Genomic DNA, 17616 nt, shown 5'->3' on the forward strand with positions numbered 1-17616 from the left:
CTTGGGAAACTTAGATCCTGTGTCAAAATAAAATTTAAAAAAAACTTTGGGATGTAGCTCAGTGGTAGAACTCTTGCTTAGACAATCCCCAGAGCTTGGTGCTGGTGGTGGGGCTCTAAGCGGTGGGGATGGGTTGTGGGTTCCTACAGATCTTGAAGCCATGAAGTATATTTCACATTCCATTTTGGATTTCAATGACTTAATTTGTCTAATCTCATAGCTCTTTTTATAAACTTCTATTGGTTTCATTTTCTCTTCTCCCTCCTTCCCTTCTTCCCTTCTTCCCTTCTTCCCTTCCTTCCTTTCTTCCTTCCTTCCTCCCTCCCTCCCTTCCTTTCATTCCCCTCCCTCCTTCCCTCCCTGTCTCTCTCTTTCTTTCTCATTTCAACACTCCAATTAAGATCATTTGAGTTTAAGCAAGAACAAAACAATGCAAGGGACAAAGTAAAAGAGCATATTGATCTCCAAAGCAAAAACAGTTTTCTTTCCTTGCCTATAATTATTATTTTGATTAAGATGTGGTGTTAACAGACTCCTTTTAAAGGAATTCTAATACAAGTGTTTCCACTTTCAAATTTATCTCATTTTTTACAATTGGTCTGTTGAGGGGCTGAGGATTTAGATTTAGCTCAGCGGCAAAGCGCCTGCCTGGCAAGCGCAAGGTCGTGAGTTCGGTTCCTGGTACCAGAAGAAAAACAAAAAAACAAAAACAAATAAAATAAAATTGGTCTGTTGAGCAAAGCTAGGACTCAGCTCCCATCTATAAGCAGTTTTACTCTTTTGCAAAATTGTGTATAAATATGTATACAGTTAAGGATAGATTAATCTCTATTTAGGCATTTTACTTGAAAAGATGAAAAAGAATGAAAGGGAGGGCTGTTTAGGAATAGGTAGAAATAGAGGCACTAAGGAGAAATGATAGAGTAAGGAGAAATAATATGAGAGTCCAAGGTGAAAAGATAAATTAGGGCTGTATAATGAAATTATTTAAAAATTGTTTTGCAGTTTGGAACGTTAATGAGCAGTTTAGAGAATGGTGCAGTTGTTACATGGGTACAGTACTCTGCAAAGGGTGGGTGATACGTCAGGAGGGGAAAGAGGCATTATAGAAAAGGGGAGCTGGGTTTTGTGACTGCTGGAAATGACTTAGGGTTGGTAGTAGAGTGACTCAGAGTAGGGGTAAAGAGATAGTAAGACTATCTAGCTGGCCTAAACATTATACCAGGGATGTGATCTTTGCAAAATGGGAAAGTTATGAAATGTGGTTTTCAGGATTTTACCAAAAGGGAGTAGTATAGATTTTGCAAAATACATTGAATGTTTTGTTAAGCTCAGAAATGATTTTAGGAGAGGATTAAAGAAATAGCTTGTTGCTGGATGTGGTGGTACATTCCTGTAATCCCAGCTCTCAGAAGGTTGAGTCAAGAGGATTGCCACAAGTTTGAGGCCAGCCTGAGCTACATAGTGAGTTCAAGGCCAGCCTCAATTGCAGAGCAAGATCCTATCTCAAAAAACCAAAAAAAAAAAAAAGATTGTGAATGTTTTTCCAGTGACCATTTATTATTTGTACAAAACTTTTAAAAGTACCCCCCGCCCAGTCACCTTGGTCTTGATAATCCATACCATTGCACAGGTTTTGCTTCAGGGACGGCCTTAAGAGAAGTCTTCCCAGTCATTCAGTATGGTATTTGATTTCAGGGAGGCCAGTATTAACACAGTGGCTATGCTGTTGGGGGAATTGTATTTAACTTTTAAGATTTTAGATGTATTAGGTAAAAGTAATAAAGAAAAATACTCTAGATAATGTCATTCTTTTGCCATTTAAATATTCATAATACATTTACGATTTACTTGATTTTTCATTTTCCAGTAAACTGATCTTGGACCTCCAGACTTGACTTAGGCATCTTTTAGATCATTGTTCCTTGTGTCTCCTTTTATCTTAGTCCTTTAAAACTCTACTTCTTTGCATTTATCTTAATTTCCTTGTAATGCTTTTTGGCATAAGGGAGCTCTATATAACTGAAAAATTTTTGACACTTGACATCCACTGCCCACATCTTGCTTCTAAATACCATTCTCTGGTAAAAGCAAACAGGCTTTGAAAAAAAACTTACTGATTCTAGTACTAGGGCAGGAGAAATCAAGATGAGCCTTGAGCACATTGTAGTGTCTGAAAGAAGGAAGTGCCCAAAAATCCAAAGGATGAGGTCATGTCAGAGACACAGAAGCCAACCTGAAGGAGCTCTCAGTGGCTAAAGCTGAAACAGCAAGAGAATTGATATAGCTGCATGATATTGGATTATAACATAAAATATAAAATAAATACTTGTATATCTAGTCCCTAGTAATAAAAATGAATAAATGATGCTTTCTATACAGAAAAGTTCTAAAAAGCTTAACCTGGATGCTTAGTCCTGAGAGGCAAACCATACATTTTGTTGAATGGTTTTTTAAGTTATACAATTTTCTTTTTTTTTTTTTCAGTTATACAATTTTCATTTGTTATGAAATAATTTTTTTTTCTTTTTTATTTTTTTGAGACAAGGTCTCTCCATATAGTCCAGGAGGCTGGCCTTGAACTCACTCTATAACCCAAGGTGGCCTGGAACCCACAGTGAACCCCTTACCTCAGCTTCTCAAGTGCTGGATTACAAGAGCGCACCATCCACCTGGATACAAAATAATTTTCTCCTGTTATGCATTGTATACACTCCCATTTCAAGTAATCCCAGGATATATTAAAGCATTCTCTGTGTATACATCATTTGAATCACACACGCCCACTTTATCATCAGTATTGCAAGTATATCAAAAGGATTTAGGGGAATGAGAATTGTTCTTGGAAATCCCAAAAACAAAGGTAATTTTCTCTTTAATGCGTTTTAGAGGTAAGATGGAAGGTAATTTGTTTGGGACTTATATTGTGGAATTCTTATAGTGAGGACTCTTGTTCACAAAGTCTTACATTAATTTCAGATATTTTTTGCTTATGTACTCTACAAGAATACATAAGTGAATACACAGTTTATTTTGTTATTCATTAACCAAAGGCTAACCCAGACCTTATGTGTTTTACCCTTCCTGTTAAAGAACGTAGAAATTCTATCTTCACTGTTAAACTTATTTCTAGTGTTATTGTTGAGAATGGCAATTGCTTTTGTCATGTGAACTTCAAACTTATTTTTCTGCTGTAAAGAGAAGCTATTGGTTTTATGTGACTGTTTAGATTATCTTAATGTCATCTGCAGTGAAGGTAGTGTTTTCAGATGCTTTTGTACACAAGATTTGTCTATCTTACTGCCGTTAGTTGGATGCCTTAGGCATGCCTGTCTTATTACTATGTATTTAGTGTTTCCTTATTTAATGGATGCTTGATTTGAAGTTTATTAAATTATCTTTATTGTATATGTCATTTTCTTCTCTTTCCAGTAAAAAACTTTATTAAATAATTTTTTACTTGTTGATAAATGATGTCAAGGTTTTTCAGATGTTCTAACTGAGTTGATTTCTAATGTTCCTGGAGTTTTGAATCTTGGACTTTTTTTTTTAAAAAAAACATTGCTACCAAAGATATGCATAAAGAAAGTGCAAATATATTTGTTGGAAGGCATCCATCTTTGTTCTGCAATAATTTGAGTAATTCGGCAAGTTTTATTCTTTTCCTATCAGATACAAAGCAATTCTAGAACCTTCTACACTTTTAAAGATAGGTCTTTGACAGTCTTTTGTTAGTATATTCATGTTCTAGCATTTCCTCAATTTATGTTTCACTAAAAAATAATCCTTTCCTTCTAAATTTTCCAATTTAGTGGGTGGCTCTGATTTGAATAATGTAATGTTCCTACCAGCATGAACCACTGGTGGTATATCCATGACTGTCCCATCAGGCAGCATGGGATAGTCTTATCTTTCAGATGGGAGATGGGACAGTCATACATGTACCACCAGTGGTTCAAACTGACAGGAACATGTTAACCATAGAAAAGAGATCAGGGGTATAGCTCAGTGGCACAGTGCCTGCCTAGCAAGCACAAGGTCTGAGTTCGATTCCTGGTACAAAAAAAAAGAAAAGAAATCAGGACTGGTAAAACTGCTGTGGAAACCAGCATGGAGATTCCTCAAAAAAACTGGGATTAGAGATCCCATTCAACCCAGCTATTCCTTTTCTGGGTATTTTCCCAGGAGAATTAAAAACATCATACCACAGTGATATAAGTGCACCCATGTTTATAACAGCACAATTTGTAATTGCTAAATCTTGGAAACAACCCAAATGCCCATCAATCAAGGAATGAACAAAAAAAGAAAAGGGATCAATAATTGTAGTATGAACAAGCTGACAAATCAAATATTGACCCACGATAAATTACTAAATGAACGACTTTACTCGATTAACAACAGTACAGTATTCAGTAGCAGCACAGAGTTAGCTATCTAAAGACTCATAAAGCTTAACATGTTCACCACGGGGTTGTAATTCTTATGTCTTAATGCCCTGTGGCTCTGATTTGAATTCACTGTCCCATTGGGTGGATTGACCACTCGTTTTACTTCTTAACTGTGCCACTAGGCAGCTTGTACCGCTTCTCAGGGAATCTTTGATTACAATAATGCAAAGAAAGGGGTTGATTTAACAGACCAGATGTCATCACATTACAGTTCCTTAGGAAAACATTAAAATAGTATTTAAAAATTAGAATACAGCCAACTATGGTACAGCAGTTGTAGATGCATGAGGTACTTGTAAGATTTCCTTTTAAAAATTTAGATAATTACAGTGGTACCTTGAACTTAATTTGTTCTGCAATTTTGGAAAAGATGGCCACATTTGTGTTTGTGTGGGAAAGATGGCGAGTCATGTTTGTCATTCGTTACAGAGTCAGCAAACAAAAACTGCTTCTGTTTGTGAGCCAGACTGCTTGCGAACAAAAGTGTTTGTGAACTGAGGTACCCCTATAATTCCTGATAAACTATTCTGAATGTGCAATTTTAATTTAATGAAATTTGTTGATTATTACAATAATTTTTAATTGGGATGAATAATATTAATATTTATATTTGGGCAGTAATTATTCAAATTCAAGCAACTAACTAGATTCAGTCCATTTATAGACTTTTATTAATTTTATTAGTAAACACACTGATAAACGTGATTAGACCTGCCAGTACCACTGGTGATTCAAGCCAAGAGGAACTTTTTAATGGTTATGTAGTAAAGATAGAGGGGGTTAGAAACCAGAGAATAAAGAAAGTAAAATTGGAAAAATTAATCGAAGAAAGATGGGAAGGACACAAAAGTGAGATGGGGACCCTGTTGAAGAGTAAAAGAAAATAAATAGTATTAAATAACTGTAACAGAAAAGAATGCTAAAAAAACAGCAAAATAAAGGACAAAGAAAAGACAGAAAAAAGTTGAGAAAAGATAGAAGAAAAAGATAGAGAAAAACTCTGAGTCCCCCAAAGCCAATGAATGAAAAAGAAAGAGGAAAAAATGTTTTTCTCTTCATATTTGAATGAATGGTTTCTTTCTAGATCTGCAGCCTGGAAACCCAGCAAGTCACAATTTTCTTTGCCTAGCTTTAAGGCCTGTTTGTGAGTTGTCCTTCCTGCTCCCAAGGCCCTGCTGTTCATTCATCCCAGACTGCAGCTCAACTCAGGTGTGTCCTTGCTCATGTTGGCAGATGAGAAAAGCAATCAGCTTTGTGGTCTTTACTGAATATAGGCCTCAGGATGAGGGTTCAAGACTGTTGGATGTAATGCCAACACTTTTAGATCCTGCCTCCTCTAAAAGCCACATTTGCAAGGCCTGGCTTCTTACTACAAAGAGCAGGGCCACTGTCTTTTCTGGCCTGAACTTAAACTTCTTTGGGCACCTGTCTAGCTCATACTCTTTCCACAGCTGTCTCCTGTCACTGCTTCTCACCCAGTCACTGTGGGAGGGTAATGGTGAAAACCCTGAAGTAGAGTTGTTCGGTAGTTGTTCTGTGGCTCATTTTTAAACAACCCTTTCTCAAAATGAAGCCCAATTAATCTCTCTGGCAATATGGTGGACACTATACTGGGTTTCTTCAACTCTAGCTGCCATGGAGTCACTTTTGGAGTAAAACTTAATGCTGTTTTAGTAGTGTACAGTAGCTATGTGCTTTTGTTGGGGCCTGTGCTGATCTGTACATCTGTGCTTTCTTCCTATTTCTGCTCTCACTCCAGGCCTACCTTCTTTGCCTACTCATTGGCCCCCTCCCCAGTCAGGTCATCCCATGCTGGCTCAAGAGTTGGTGGCCAGGACATGGAATCCACGATCTCAGAGTTGTTGCAGTTGGTCAGGAATCAACTAGCAGTATCTGTGCTAGGGCACAGTGCTGTGTTGTTTTGCATTGGGCCATGGCTGTTTCATTATTTTTATGTTCTTTTGGTTTTCTTTTTTTTTTTACCAGCTAAATGCTTTTTCTTTTATCTTTATCTTTCCTGAATCTTCATGTCAGATACCCCTTTTAAATACAATGCAGGGTTAAATTTTGTTTGAAATCCAATCTGATCTTTTTCTTTTAGTCTGTTGGTTAGACCATTTACATTTCTTAAGATGGTGAATCAGTTTTAATTCTGTCATATTATACTTTATGGTTTCATGGCTTTGAAAAATTGCGTTATTAAAAAAAAAGAAAAATTGTTATTAAGTGATCAGTTTTTATTCTTTTTTTAAATTTAAGAATAATTGTATTTTAATTTAGATGATTACTTAGATAAGTTTATCTTTGTCATAGTCTTAACCCTTGTATCTTTCAACAGAAATACTTTAATTTCTATGATCAGTAGTGAAATTGTTTTCTATTCCTCCATATTTTCTCCTCGCTTCCTCCCTCCCTCCCCCCGCTTCCTTCCTTCCTTCCTCCTTCCCTCTCTCCCCTTCATGTTAGGGCTCAAACCCAGAGCTTTGAGCATACTAAGGAAGTGTGCTACCACTGAGCTGTACCTTCAGCCCTGTCCTAATTTGTTACTATATTATTTCAGTGTTTACTTTGTATTGTTAAATATTTTTATACTTTGCCTTGTGATAACTTTAAATGATGGCTTTGACATCCAGTTATGAAAGATAAAGGAGAAAGTTAAATGAAACTCCTGCCCTTTCTACCCTTACCTCTTTTGTTAAGTACTTTACATATTATCTAATGATAGTTCTCAGTTTGGTTTCAGTATTACACTTCAGTTGATTCAATTCTCATTGCCAGTCCTTGTATTTCAGTTTGTCTAGGAATCTCCAGGCTAGCTAAAGTTCATGCTTCTTGTGTAGGTCTTTTGAGCTGGGCCCATGGGTAATATCCCCTAGGTTTCTTTCATGTTTATCCACAGACTGCTTATTGGGATTTAAAAAAAAAAATTTAATAACAATTTGAGTATGAAATTTTTGGGTCATACTTTGTATACTTGAGGTTACTGAAAACATTTGTTTCAGACTTGGAAGTGTAAAATGTTATTGTGGAGAAGTCTAAGACCAATCTGATTTTCTTTCCTTTTAATAACTGATAAAATCTTTTACCAGGGTGTCCAAAGATACCTTTGGTTTTGGTGCTGGGGTGAAACCTATAGTTTTGAGCAGTACGTACTAGATTAATTGGCAGTGTTCATTTTTGTTGTTGTTGTTGTTTTATTTGTGTTTTTGTTTTTGAGACACGGTTTGGCATGTTGTCCAGGGTGGCCTCAGACTCACAGGAATTCTTCTGCCTCATCCTCCGCAGTGCTGGGTTTACAGGCGTGCAACACCACACATGGCCTAGACTGTTTCTAATAGTGTAGATTTTTCTGAGCCTGTTTTTTCTTGGAATCAGTGTGTCCTTAAATATGTAAATCTAGATTTGCTTTTATTTCTGTAATATTATATTTTTCTTATTATTTGTATGGTAGGTGTTCCCTGTGGCTGGTCTTGAACTCAGGACTCAAATGATCCTCCCACCTGAGTTTCTCAAGTAATTGTTATATTAATACTTTTGACAATAAGTATACATCATTGAATCTTCATGTCTTCTATACATAACATTTTCTCTGATTCATAATTCTTCAGTACCAATTTATTTTTCTCATTTCTGTCCTCTCTTGTCCCTGTAGATTTCAGAAGTATTTTGCCCCAGTCCTCCTACTTTCATCTTCATTTTTGTAATTTTTTTCCCTTCAGATTTCATCTTCATAATTCAGCTTTTATATTTTTGCATGTACTTTTAGACTGTTACTTCCCTGTACTTTTTAGTATTAATGGCAGATATATTGATTTCTCAAGACTGGATAGTAGATTGTATATCATTCAACATGTACATACATTATAAATGGTACATTTGGTGTTTCTTTTCTTATTTCTTGTTTACATTACTTTTTTTCTTCCTCAGTCTTCTCTAGATCGATGGAGTTTAACTGGAAGATCTTCGTGACAATTTGAGACAGGTCTCTTTCCTCCAAATTAACACATTCCCACCAGGGCTCTAATTTGTATGTTGGGCTGCTAGGTGACTCTGATTTAATTTCTTTAGTAAAAAGACCTACACAAGTGATCAGATTTATTTTTACCTTGAGTGGTACAAGCCGCCCAATGGAATATTTGTGCATGTACCACCAGTGGTTCAAGCTGCAGGAACATGTCAATTCACAATTTCTATTATACGTTCTTTGTTTCCACCACTGGAAACTTCCACCTTGTACACTAATAAGTACTTTATCTTCTAACATGTATTTTTCTTCCATTCTGTCAGAATTAGGAGTTTTCTCTGAGTTCTTCTGATGTATTTTCCTTGTTCACACTTAGCTTTATTATCTCAGGGGTGGACATTTTTAATACCTTGTCTGCACATACATTTAATATTTCACTCATATGCAGTAATAAATATGTAAGTAGCTGTTGGCAAACCTAGAATATATTCAGTGCTTTTTTGATTGGTTGGTTGGTATGAATTCCTGGATAAAAGAGTCAGTACACCTTTTGTTTATTAGTACATATTTGCATTATGTAATGTTTACATTGCTTGTGTGGAGTTGGTATATGTACATGACACATCTTAATTCTGTTTTTCATCCTCCTTCCCTCTTCTCCCTCCCCTTTCCCTCTGTCTGTTGCTCCTCTTCCCATATGAGAAAGGTTTATCTCCCTACTTCCTAGTATCTTTTATTTTGCTCTTTATTTATAATTTGGGTGTCTCATGTAAGAGAAAGCATGCAATGTTTAAGCTTGTGTGTCTCATTTATTTTACTTAATATTATGGTTTCAAGGTGAGGAATCAGTACATTTAAAAATATTTATTAAAATATGTATATCAGTCAGAGTCCCCAAGACCGCAAATAGTTAAAAGTGCCCAATTCACTGCTAGCAACAAGCTCATGCTTTGGGGCATTTTTTCTGTTTATTGGCTATGTACTTGTTAAGTATTTTCTCTAACCTTTTGAGACCTTTTATTTCATTAGTTTAAAAAATATTTATCAAACATTTGCTGCATGGAAAACATAATGCTACATGCTTGGATGAACAAAACCTACCAGGTTCCCTGCCCTCATGGAATTTATTCTGTTTCTTTAATACAGAGGTTGTAAAATGTTGTCTACATCTGCCTCACAACATCTTTTATTTTCCTAACACAGTGTCAAAACTGTTTGAGTCAGGCTGGGTGTATAGCTCAACAGCACAAGCTCCTGCCTGGCTAGCGCAAGGTCCTGAGTTTGATTCCTGGTACCAAACAAACAAAAAATGGTTTAAGTCAGTATTTGAGAATAAGAAATTCTACTGAAAAGCCCACATTTCCACCTACTTTGTGTGCAATAACTAATCACATGAACTCTGATTACCACATAACATTCTTCTTTAGTACCAACTAGCCCCTTAGACAGTACTGTGACCCTTGTGTAATATTTGTCAGTCAGCCTGTTATTTCACAGCCTCTAGGCAGAAGTAAAAGAGAAAGCGTCTTATATTTTATTCTCATACTTTAGTATTGTAATACTTCTTCTGTAATTCCTTCTAACAAAATGATACTGTCCACAGAGTCCTAGGTTATAAAACTAATGATAGTTTTGATGTAACGTAACATAATGTGAATTCATGCATGCTATCATATTGTTGACATTTTCAGGATATTTCAGCACTGTTTTGTAGTAAAATTTTATCTATGTTCAGCTAACATTTTGTGCCTTTTAAATATTTTGACATTCATTATCTCTTATTTTTTAATCATCAGTACTAAAGACCACATGAGATGTAGGTATTATTTCATGCAGTTTATTCAGAGAAAATGATACTCAGAGGTTTGTGTCTTGTCCCATGTTCAAGCCTGTTCCTTTTCCATGAGACTGCATTCATTTACATTATTTCATTAGATCTTCACAACAATCCTAAGAGACAGGTCAAGCAGGTTTCATCATTTTCGATTGAATAAAACAAACTGAGGGAAGAACCTCTTTTTTTTTTTTTTGCCAGTACTCACATTGGTAATATTCAGAGCATACCTGCGCAATGCCAGATTACAGTGTTATGCAGTTAACAAGTATTTAATTCTTACCATTACTCTGTGAGGTAGCTATAGATACAGTATTGAGTTGGAATTTGGACATAGAACTAAGACCCATGGGGTGATATATTTGGTTTGATTTTTTTGCTGTATCATATTGCCTGATTCCTTTTTCATTGTCAGTAAGAACCTATATACTTAAATACTTCAAATTTTAATAATTTAAAAAGTGTATAGTGATAAATTAAGCTTGAAAATCAGATAAATATAATAGTTTTTGCAGGCTTGGTGTTTTTCTCTAGGTAGTGATTAAAGCCAAGTAAACCTGAAGTTTTAGTTTCAAGTGTAGTTTACCTATTTTTGTGTATGTATAGCAGTTCAGCTTTTTTCTTATGTGACCAACTCATTTTAGGATTAAACTTTAGCAAATGATTGTGATTTTTGAGATTTGTTTTTGTTGATTTCTTAGGTGACGACATATGCTTTTAAAGACAAGTTAGAAAAAGGCCCCCCAAAAGCTCTGTTTCTTTAAATGTGGAGTGAGAATCTTTTTCATATTTTTTTTTGTCCTTTAGAAAGTGTTTGTAGTTTGGGTTTCATTTTATTTTAGCTACATTTTTGGCGGGGGGAAAATATTAGCAATTTCCAAAATATTTCCAATAGTGCACCTTTTTCAAAAGCTTATGATCGAGTTGTAAATTCTATCTCCTTTTTAAAGAATCCTAATTTTACATTGTTTCTAACAATGCAGGTGAAGGGTAGCTACATTTTTTAGTAATTAATTCTATATTTAAACTAAAGAAAGTATTGATAGTTTGTCAATGGCAACCAGGCAAAACAGCCAGTAATTCCTAGTCAAACCAGAATAATAAGATTCTAAGAAGAATAAAAGCTGGCACGAGGAATGACCAATTTTAGACAGATTAGTTAATAAAAGTTATTCACATGTTTTTATTGATATATTTAATTTACAGTAAAACTGGTAGCTTCCTTTTGCCAAATAATATTTCTAAACTCTGTTATATTTAAGTATAATAACAGCTCATGTACCTGCAGTCTGGATTATTAGCATTACCTTCTTTTAAACCAGTTAGAGATGGCTTAATCTCTGAAAATACTAATTTACCCTATGAGCCTCACATTTTCATTCTTTGAGTGATTCCTTTATACTAATGTTGGAATTTTTTTAATTCTTGATTTTTCTAGGGATTATTTCACATTTCAGCTACTTTTGTTTTCTGCTGCTATCATTGAGGGTTCAAGAACAAAAAATAAGTCTTCAGGTAAAATGCCTGATCTATAATAGTGCTTGGCATTGTATTTTGCTAAAAATAACATATATGTGTTTGGATGCTTGATCTGAAAGTAAAAGTGTGATGATTATCAGTCTTTTGCATGGAGTTTTCTTGGCTGCCTTTACGAAATTCAGTCTTGTTTTCTTTTTTAAAGAATTTTGGCTGTCTGCTTTTTTTACATGTTGTCTTGATCTGTAGTAATTATGGATATGTGCTTGGATTTGCTAAATATTTTAATTTTGCATAGTTGGGTGCTTGAATGTTAAGTAATTGCTTTGGTCAGTGCAGAATTTAAGAGCTTCAGAGGCTATAAGTGAAGTATCAATTTATAAAAGTATAATTTGTAAGTGTATGTTCATTATATGTTGCCAGGTTTCATATTTTACCAAAATAGAATAAAATAAAATTGGAAATTTTATTCCTTAGTTGAGCTGGCCACATTCTAAACGCTATTTTTAGACCATATGTGGCTAGTGGCTACCATTGTGGACAGCTTCATCAATGAGTGATCTGTTGGGCAAGATTGCTCTAAAGTATGCAAATAGTTAGGTGGTAGTTCATTTCTGATACCAATGTTTATAATAACTGTAGAAGGTGAAACTTGTAACCAGTCTGAGATTACGTCCTCTAAATAGGTAGCCATCCCTAGCTTTAGTATTTCAAATTTTCGGTTGTCTAAACACAATTCATTTGCCTCAGAATCTGCTATTTTAAGGTGAAAGTATTTTTGGTAGCAAAATTCATAAAGTAGGCAAAAGCCAAGGACTTAGCTATCCTAAATTTGAACGCTGACTTACCAGAGCTTACTAATTGTAACCTTTGGTAAGAAGCTTAATTTTTTTTGAGCTTCAGTTTCCTTATGTGTAAAATGGAAATAACAGTAGCTACCTCATGCAGTTAACCTAAAATTTAATTATGTCTAAAATCACATAACAAAGTGAATATTTCTAATGCTTAAAGTATGAAATGAAGCCACAACATTTATAAGTTAATTAGTAAGTGTCATTTGCATAGAGTTGTTCTTAGGTTGACAATTAAAATAGGTGTCTGTAAGTGCCAAGGTTCATCGCTGTCATGCAGTTATTTGATAACATTGTATAAATTTGAAACAGCTAGAATTCCAGGATGGGGAGAAGATAATGGGAAGGCAATCAACTTCTTTATGGAGAGGTCCATAAAGTATTTCCTCATAATAAAATTAACATTGTATATAGTGTTCTTATAACTTATAAAGTTCTTTTATAACTTAAGAAGTTCTTTTACGTAAAATTTAAAAATTTTGTCTATAGTATTTTTCATGTCTATAGTGTAGACTAATACTAAAGAAGAGTAAAAGGACACCTTAGAGGTTGGCTAACATTTTTGGGCTTATATAGCTAGCGGTCAGAATGGAAATTCATATTAAGTTTTCAACTTCAAGTCTTGTCCGTGTGGCCTAGTATACCTGCATGCACCACTCAGGCTGAGGTAGGATGATTGGAGTTTCTGGTCCAGTCATCCAATCTCAAAAAAAAATTTTTTTTTTACTTCAACATACTGTGTCCTTAATAGTAACCTCATTTCTGAGGCAGGCATATATTATAAAATCTCTAGGGATTTAGGTACTGTACGTATAATTTTTTTTTCTCTGTTGAGACAGAATGTACCCCCAAATGGTTCAGCTGTCCATCTCTGGGTAAAGTCATTACTGTCTTGCTGCTAGCCAACTGTGGTAGTTCAATCTTGTTCCCTTTCCCGTCCTGTAGTGTTGACTCCTTAATTCCAGGTGGTGGTATCAACATGAATGTTTTCTGTTGATTGTTTCCAGGTTTTTAATAATCTAATCTTTTCCCAACTATCTGGAAGGTACTTCCGTGCCTTGGATTTAATGTTATTTCCAGACTTTACTTGATTGTGAATTTATCACATCACCGGTAACTTTTTCACAGTTTTGAAACTTAGTTCCCATTATGAAGGCAAAAGCCCAGAACTTTTCTTCGAGTGAGAAAGAACAGTCTAATGTAAGTGATAGGATAGGGGAATATTCTTAACAAACCTTCAGGTAGGCAAAATTTTATCACATTGCATTGAATTTTCCAAACTAAAAATGTTTGCCAGACGTACTAAGACAGTTTAAATTAGAAGCAGGACATGAAATTTTGGAAATTAATTTGTAGTAGTAATTGTATAGTAAGAATGGTCTTTCAATTTGCTTATGACAATGCAGTTGACAGTTGATGGTTATAATATGTTAACATTAGGTTTCAATTTTCTGAGCACTGATAGTTCTACTAGAAGTACAGTGAGTATTGGATTGCTTCTGTCCGAAATCAGCGTGTTTGGTATGATTTTGTATATAGTTCTCCCTTTCCTGATAACGAAAAATTCAGTTCTCATTTTCATTATGGAGGCTTAAAGGAGCTTAGCTTAAAACTATTGGTTTCAGTATAGTATTCTAAATTACACTAAAAAGACCTTTTAAACGTAATTCCTACAAATTATCTGATGGATAAAACTTGCCCCATCAGTTTTAAAATAGTGTAATGTACAGTATTCCAAAAATATACTGTGTAATTCTGTTAATCATGTAGATTGGATTTGTCTTTGTGTACAAATTTTCTTATAAATAGGATAAGATCAGAAATGATAAAATTAATAAAATGTTTTGATTTTTAACTATGTATTAAAATTATTCTCAGGTTTTTTTTTTTTTAACAGTGGCAAAGTTGCACATTTATTAAAGGTAGGGATAAAACAGAATGGTAGAGGTAAAAACAGACTCTGCAGAGTGATATTGAGCTAAGTAAAAAGGGAGGAAAATAAAAATAAAAACATACTCTACAGCATAGGGTGGGCTACCATGAAGAGTCACAAGAGAACATATGAGAACATACGTCAGAGAGCAACTGTCCCTTTTTTATATTTCACACACTGGTGTCCTGTCAGAAACCTGTTTGAGTGCTTGTGAGAAGTTGGCGTGCAGAGCTCTGAGAATTGTTTGGCACCTGTGCCTTGAGATCTTGTCATGCTTCCTTTAACCAACCTATCTTCCTGCCTCATTCATACCCCATAATTCTTTATGAGGTACTGAGAGAATGGAGATCTCTGTCATCTTACAGATATTTCCAGCTGGAAGGGGCTGTAGTTCCTGCTTAATGGGGATCTTGTGCTCTCCAACTACCTTGAGGTATTGTGGCTCACTGGCTAGATTGCAGAGAGAGAAAAAAAAAAGACAGTGTGAAAAGAATTAATGACCATTGAGCTGTCTATTTGGTGGGAGAAAGAAACTTTACCATTAGCCCAAATATAAGGAATAGATCAGATTTCCATGCTTCCTTTGAAGGAGAACATGTGTCAGAGAGTGAGATCAGATAAACTGTTAAGAGCCTGACAGCCATGGCCTTAGCAAGATCCCATTTACTTATCTGTAGCAGCACTGGAGTCTTGCTTTTTGAAGAGAAATCACAGGTCTTCCAGAAGTTCAAAAGAATAGCTTTTTTCTTTTGGGTGGTCTTTTTCTTTAGACAGTTCAAGAGGGACTGGCTTTATCTAGGATCCTCTGAAAGTCAGCCTAGCTGTTCTTTCCATTGCTGCATATCTTCCCCACTGATAAGGATGTGGCCTAGTGGTAAAGTTGGTGGAATCTGCAGGGCATGGTTCATATGGTTTTCCTTGGCTCATCATGGGGCCTGTTCTCCTTGCTGGCTAAGCCAAAATATTTGCTAGGGCCTAGGGTACAGGAGTCTCCTTTTAAAGATGATTTCTAGGTCCTTTCTGACATAGACAAAGAATTAAACAGAATAAGCATGAATGGTGGCAAAGTTTCACATTTATTAAAGATAGGAAAAAACAAGAGTAAGGGGAAAATAGGATCTGCAGAGCAAGTTTGAGCCAAGTAAAAAGGAAGGAAAAATAAAAATACACCTGACAGCAGAGGGCAGGCTACAATAGCCGAGTGTTTTAAAATAAAGATTTCAGTAAAGAAATGAGACCTAGTCATATGTCAACATGGAAGTGTTGTAAGAGAGTTACTCTTCCAACAACGCACTATTCAACAGCCTGTAGTTAGTCATTTCTACTTCCATTTAGTGTTGGAAATCTTCTACGTGGGTTTATGTGGCAGTATGGTTTCATGTAATTTTCTTGATTTATGAGTGTGATTTGTAGGTTCCTTTATGCTTACATCAGGATGCATTGCTAATATATTTTAAAAAGTTGAAAATGTGATACCCTCGCCCATTAATTGTGAAACACAATTCCTTGCCACACTTAACTCTGAAAATAAGATGTGTCTTAAGATCAGTGTTGTTGCCATAATTTAATGGAGGCATCTTTTTCTTACTTGGTGATTTATTTTTTTAAAAAAACTCATGTTATATACTCACTGATTGGATAAAAAGCAGTGGTTGGCCAGGTGTGGTGCTGAATGCTTATAATCCGAACACTTCAGAGGCTGAAGGAAATCTCATTATTCTACAAGTTGAAGGAAGTGATAATATAGGACATTTTGTATTTATCCAGCTTTGCTTATCCAGAAATCTTATCCTAGTCAAGGATAAGTTCTAATTGTAGTATAGTAGTTTATGAGTTACACAGTCGTTAGCTAAAATAACTCCTAACATTGCATAAGTTCAGCTGGTAAACTCTTCTTTCTAGGGCCTTACCTTCTTCCATAGAAGTTGTCTTGTTACCACCTCCAGTTTATACCTTCCCTTCTCTAGACCAGATAGTCTGTGGTTCCTCATTGTGCGGTCTCAAGATGAGTAACTACAGAGGAAGCACATGCTCTTGAACAGTTTTTATTTATACTCTTTAGTAATGGCATTTTTTCTGTCCTTTGAAAGAGTCAAAAGATAATTGGGTAACACTGTATTAGGCAAGATCCCTTTCAAAAATTAAAATTTAGCATTAAAATGTAATTTAAATTCAAATTTCAGTATATAGCACAGTTTATTATAAACAGAAAGAACTTTTTTTAAAGGCACATTTGCTGTATTAAAAAGGAGGTTATCCCTGGAGTACTTAAATACACCCCTAAAAGTTTTTAAAACCTGCAGGACTCCCTGGAAGCTACCGTAATTGCCCTGGAGTTGACTTGGGAAAGATTATGAAGGCTTGGTGCTTCCATGCTTAGTCTTCAAGTTTCCAAAAGTTTCTTTCAGAAATTACACAAAAGCTTTGTCTTTCCTTTGCATTGTCTTGAGTTAATCAGCTTTAAATATGTCTCATGTTGTTATGTTTTATCATGTCTTTTCACCTGTATTACACTCTAAAGTTTTTAACTGTCTTGGGCACCAAACTAGTATTGATTAGTAGGGGGGGAAATGAATTACAAATAATTGATTTACTTTTGCAAGTTGGGGAATTTTGTACTATTTTTGCTTGCTGTGATGCCTCAGTAACGTGGAAATGGAAATGTGAGACCTGTCTGTGGGTAAACACTATTCACTCATTTATGAATAATATTTCAAATACAATTGTTGAGTTTTATATAGTTCTGATAGATTTGCCAACTATTGGTAGGATTGCTGTTTGATGGCTAATGTTATTGCTCTGAATTTTTTTTCCTCTACAGAGGATGTGCTGAGTAAAGATGCTGGGGAATGTGCAATATGCCTTGAAGAATTGCAGCAGGGAGATACTATAGCACGACTACCTTGCCTATGCATATATCATAAAGGGTAAGTTTATGTTAGCCAAATTGGTATTGGAGTAAAAGATTGTGCTCAGAGTTTCAAACATTATGGTTTGGAGCTGAAAGGTTTCTGGTTTGTTAAAATCCTTCCCCTCAACTTCTTAAAAAGTAATGGCCTTTTTTTCCCCCTGCTAAGCTCAGACTTGAACTCTCATAGGTTATATCC

At 35.2% G+C, this 17616-nt stretch overlaps 1 protein-coding gene across 1 annotated transcript in view; it reads left to right on the forward strand.

The window, feature by feature from the left end:
• Znrf2 (zinc and ring finger 2, E3 ubiquitin protein ligase) overlaps window positions 1-17616 on the forward strand; it is a gene marked incomplete at its 5' end in the record, with an annotated part of 77566 nt that overhangs the window by 48254 nt on the left and 11696 nt on the right. The window contains 1 exon segment of the mRNA XM_005377497.2: window positions 17331-17436. Within this exon segment, the coding sequence (XP_005377554.1) occupies window positions 17331-17436 (106 nt within the window).

The sequence above is a fragment of the Chinchilla lanigera genome, unplaced genomic scaffold (genome assembly GCF_000276665.1).
Source record: "Chinchilla lanigera isolate Chin_1 unplaced genomic scaffold, ChiLan1.0 scaffold00009, whole genome shotgun sequence".
Lineage (NCBI taxonomy): Eukaryota > Metazoa > Chordata > Mammalia > Rodentia > Chinchillidae > Chinchilla > Chinchilla lanigera.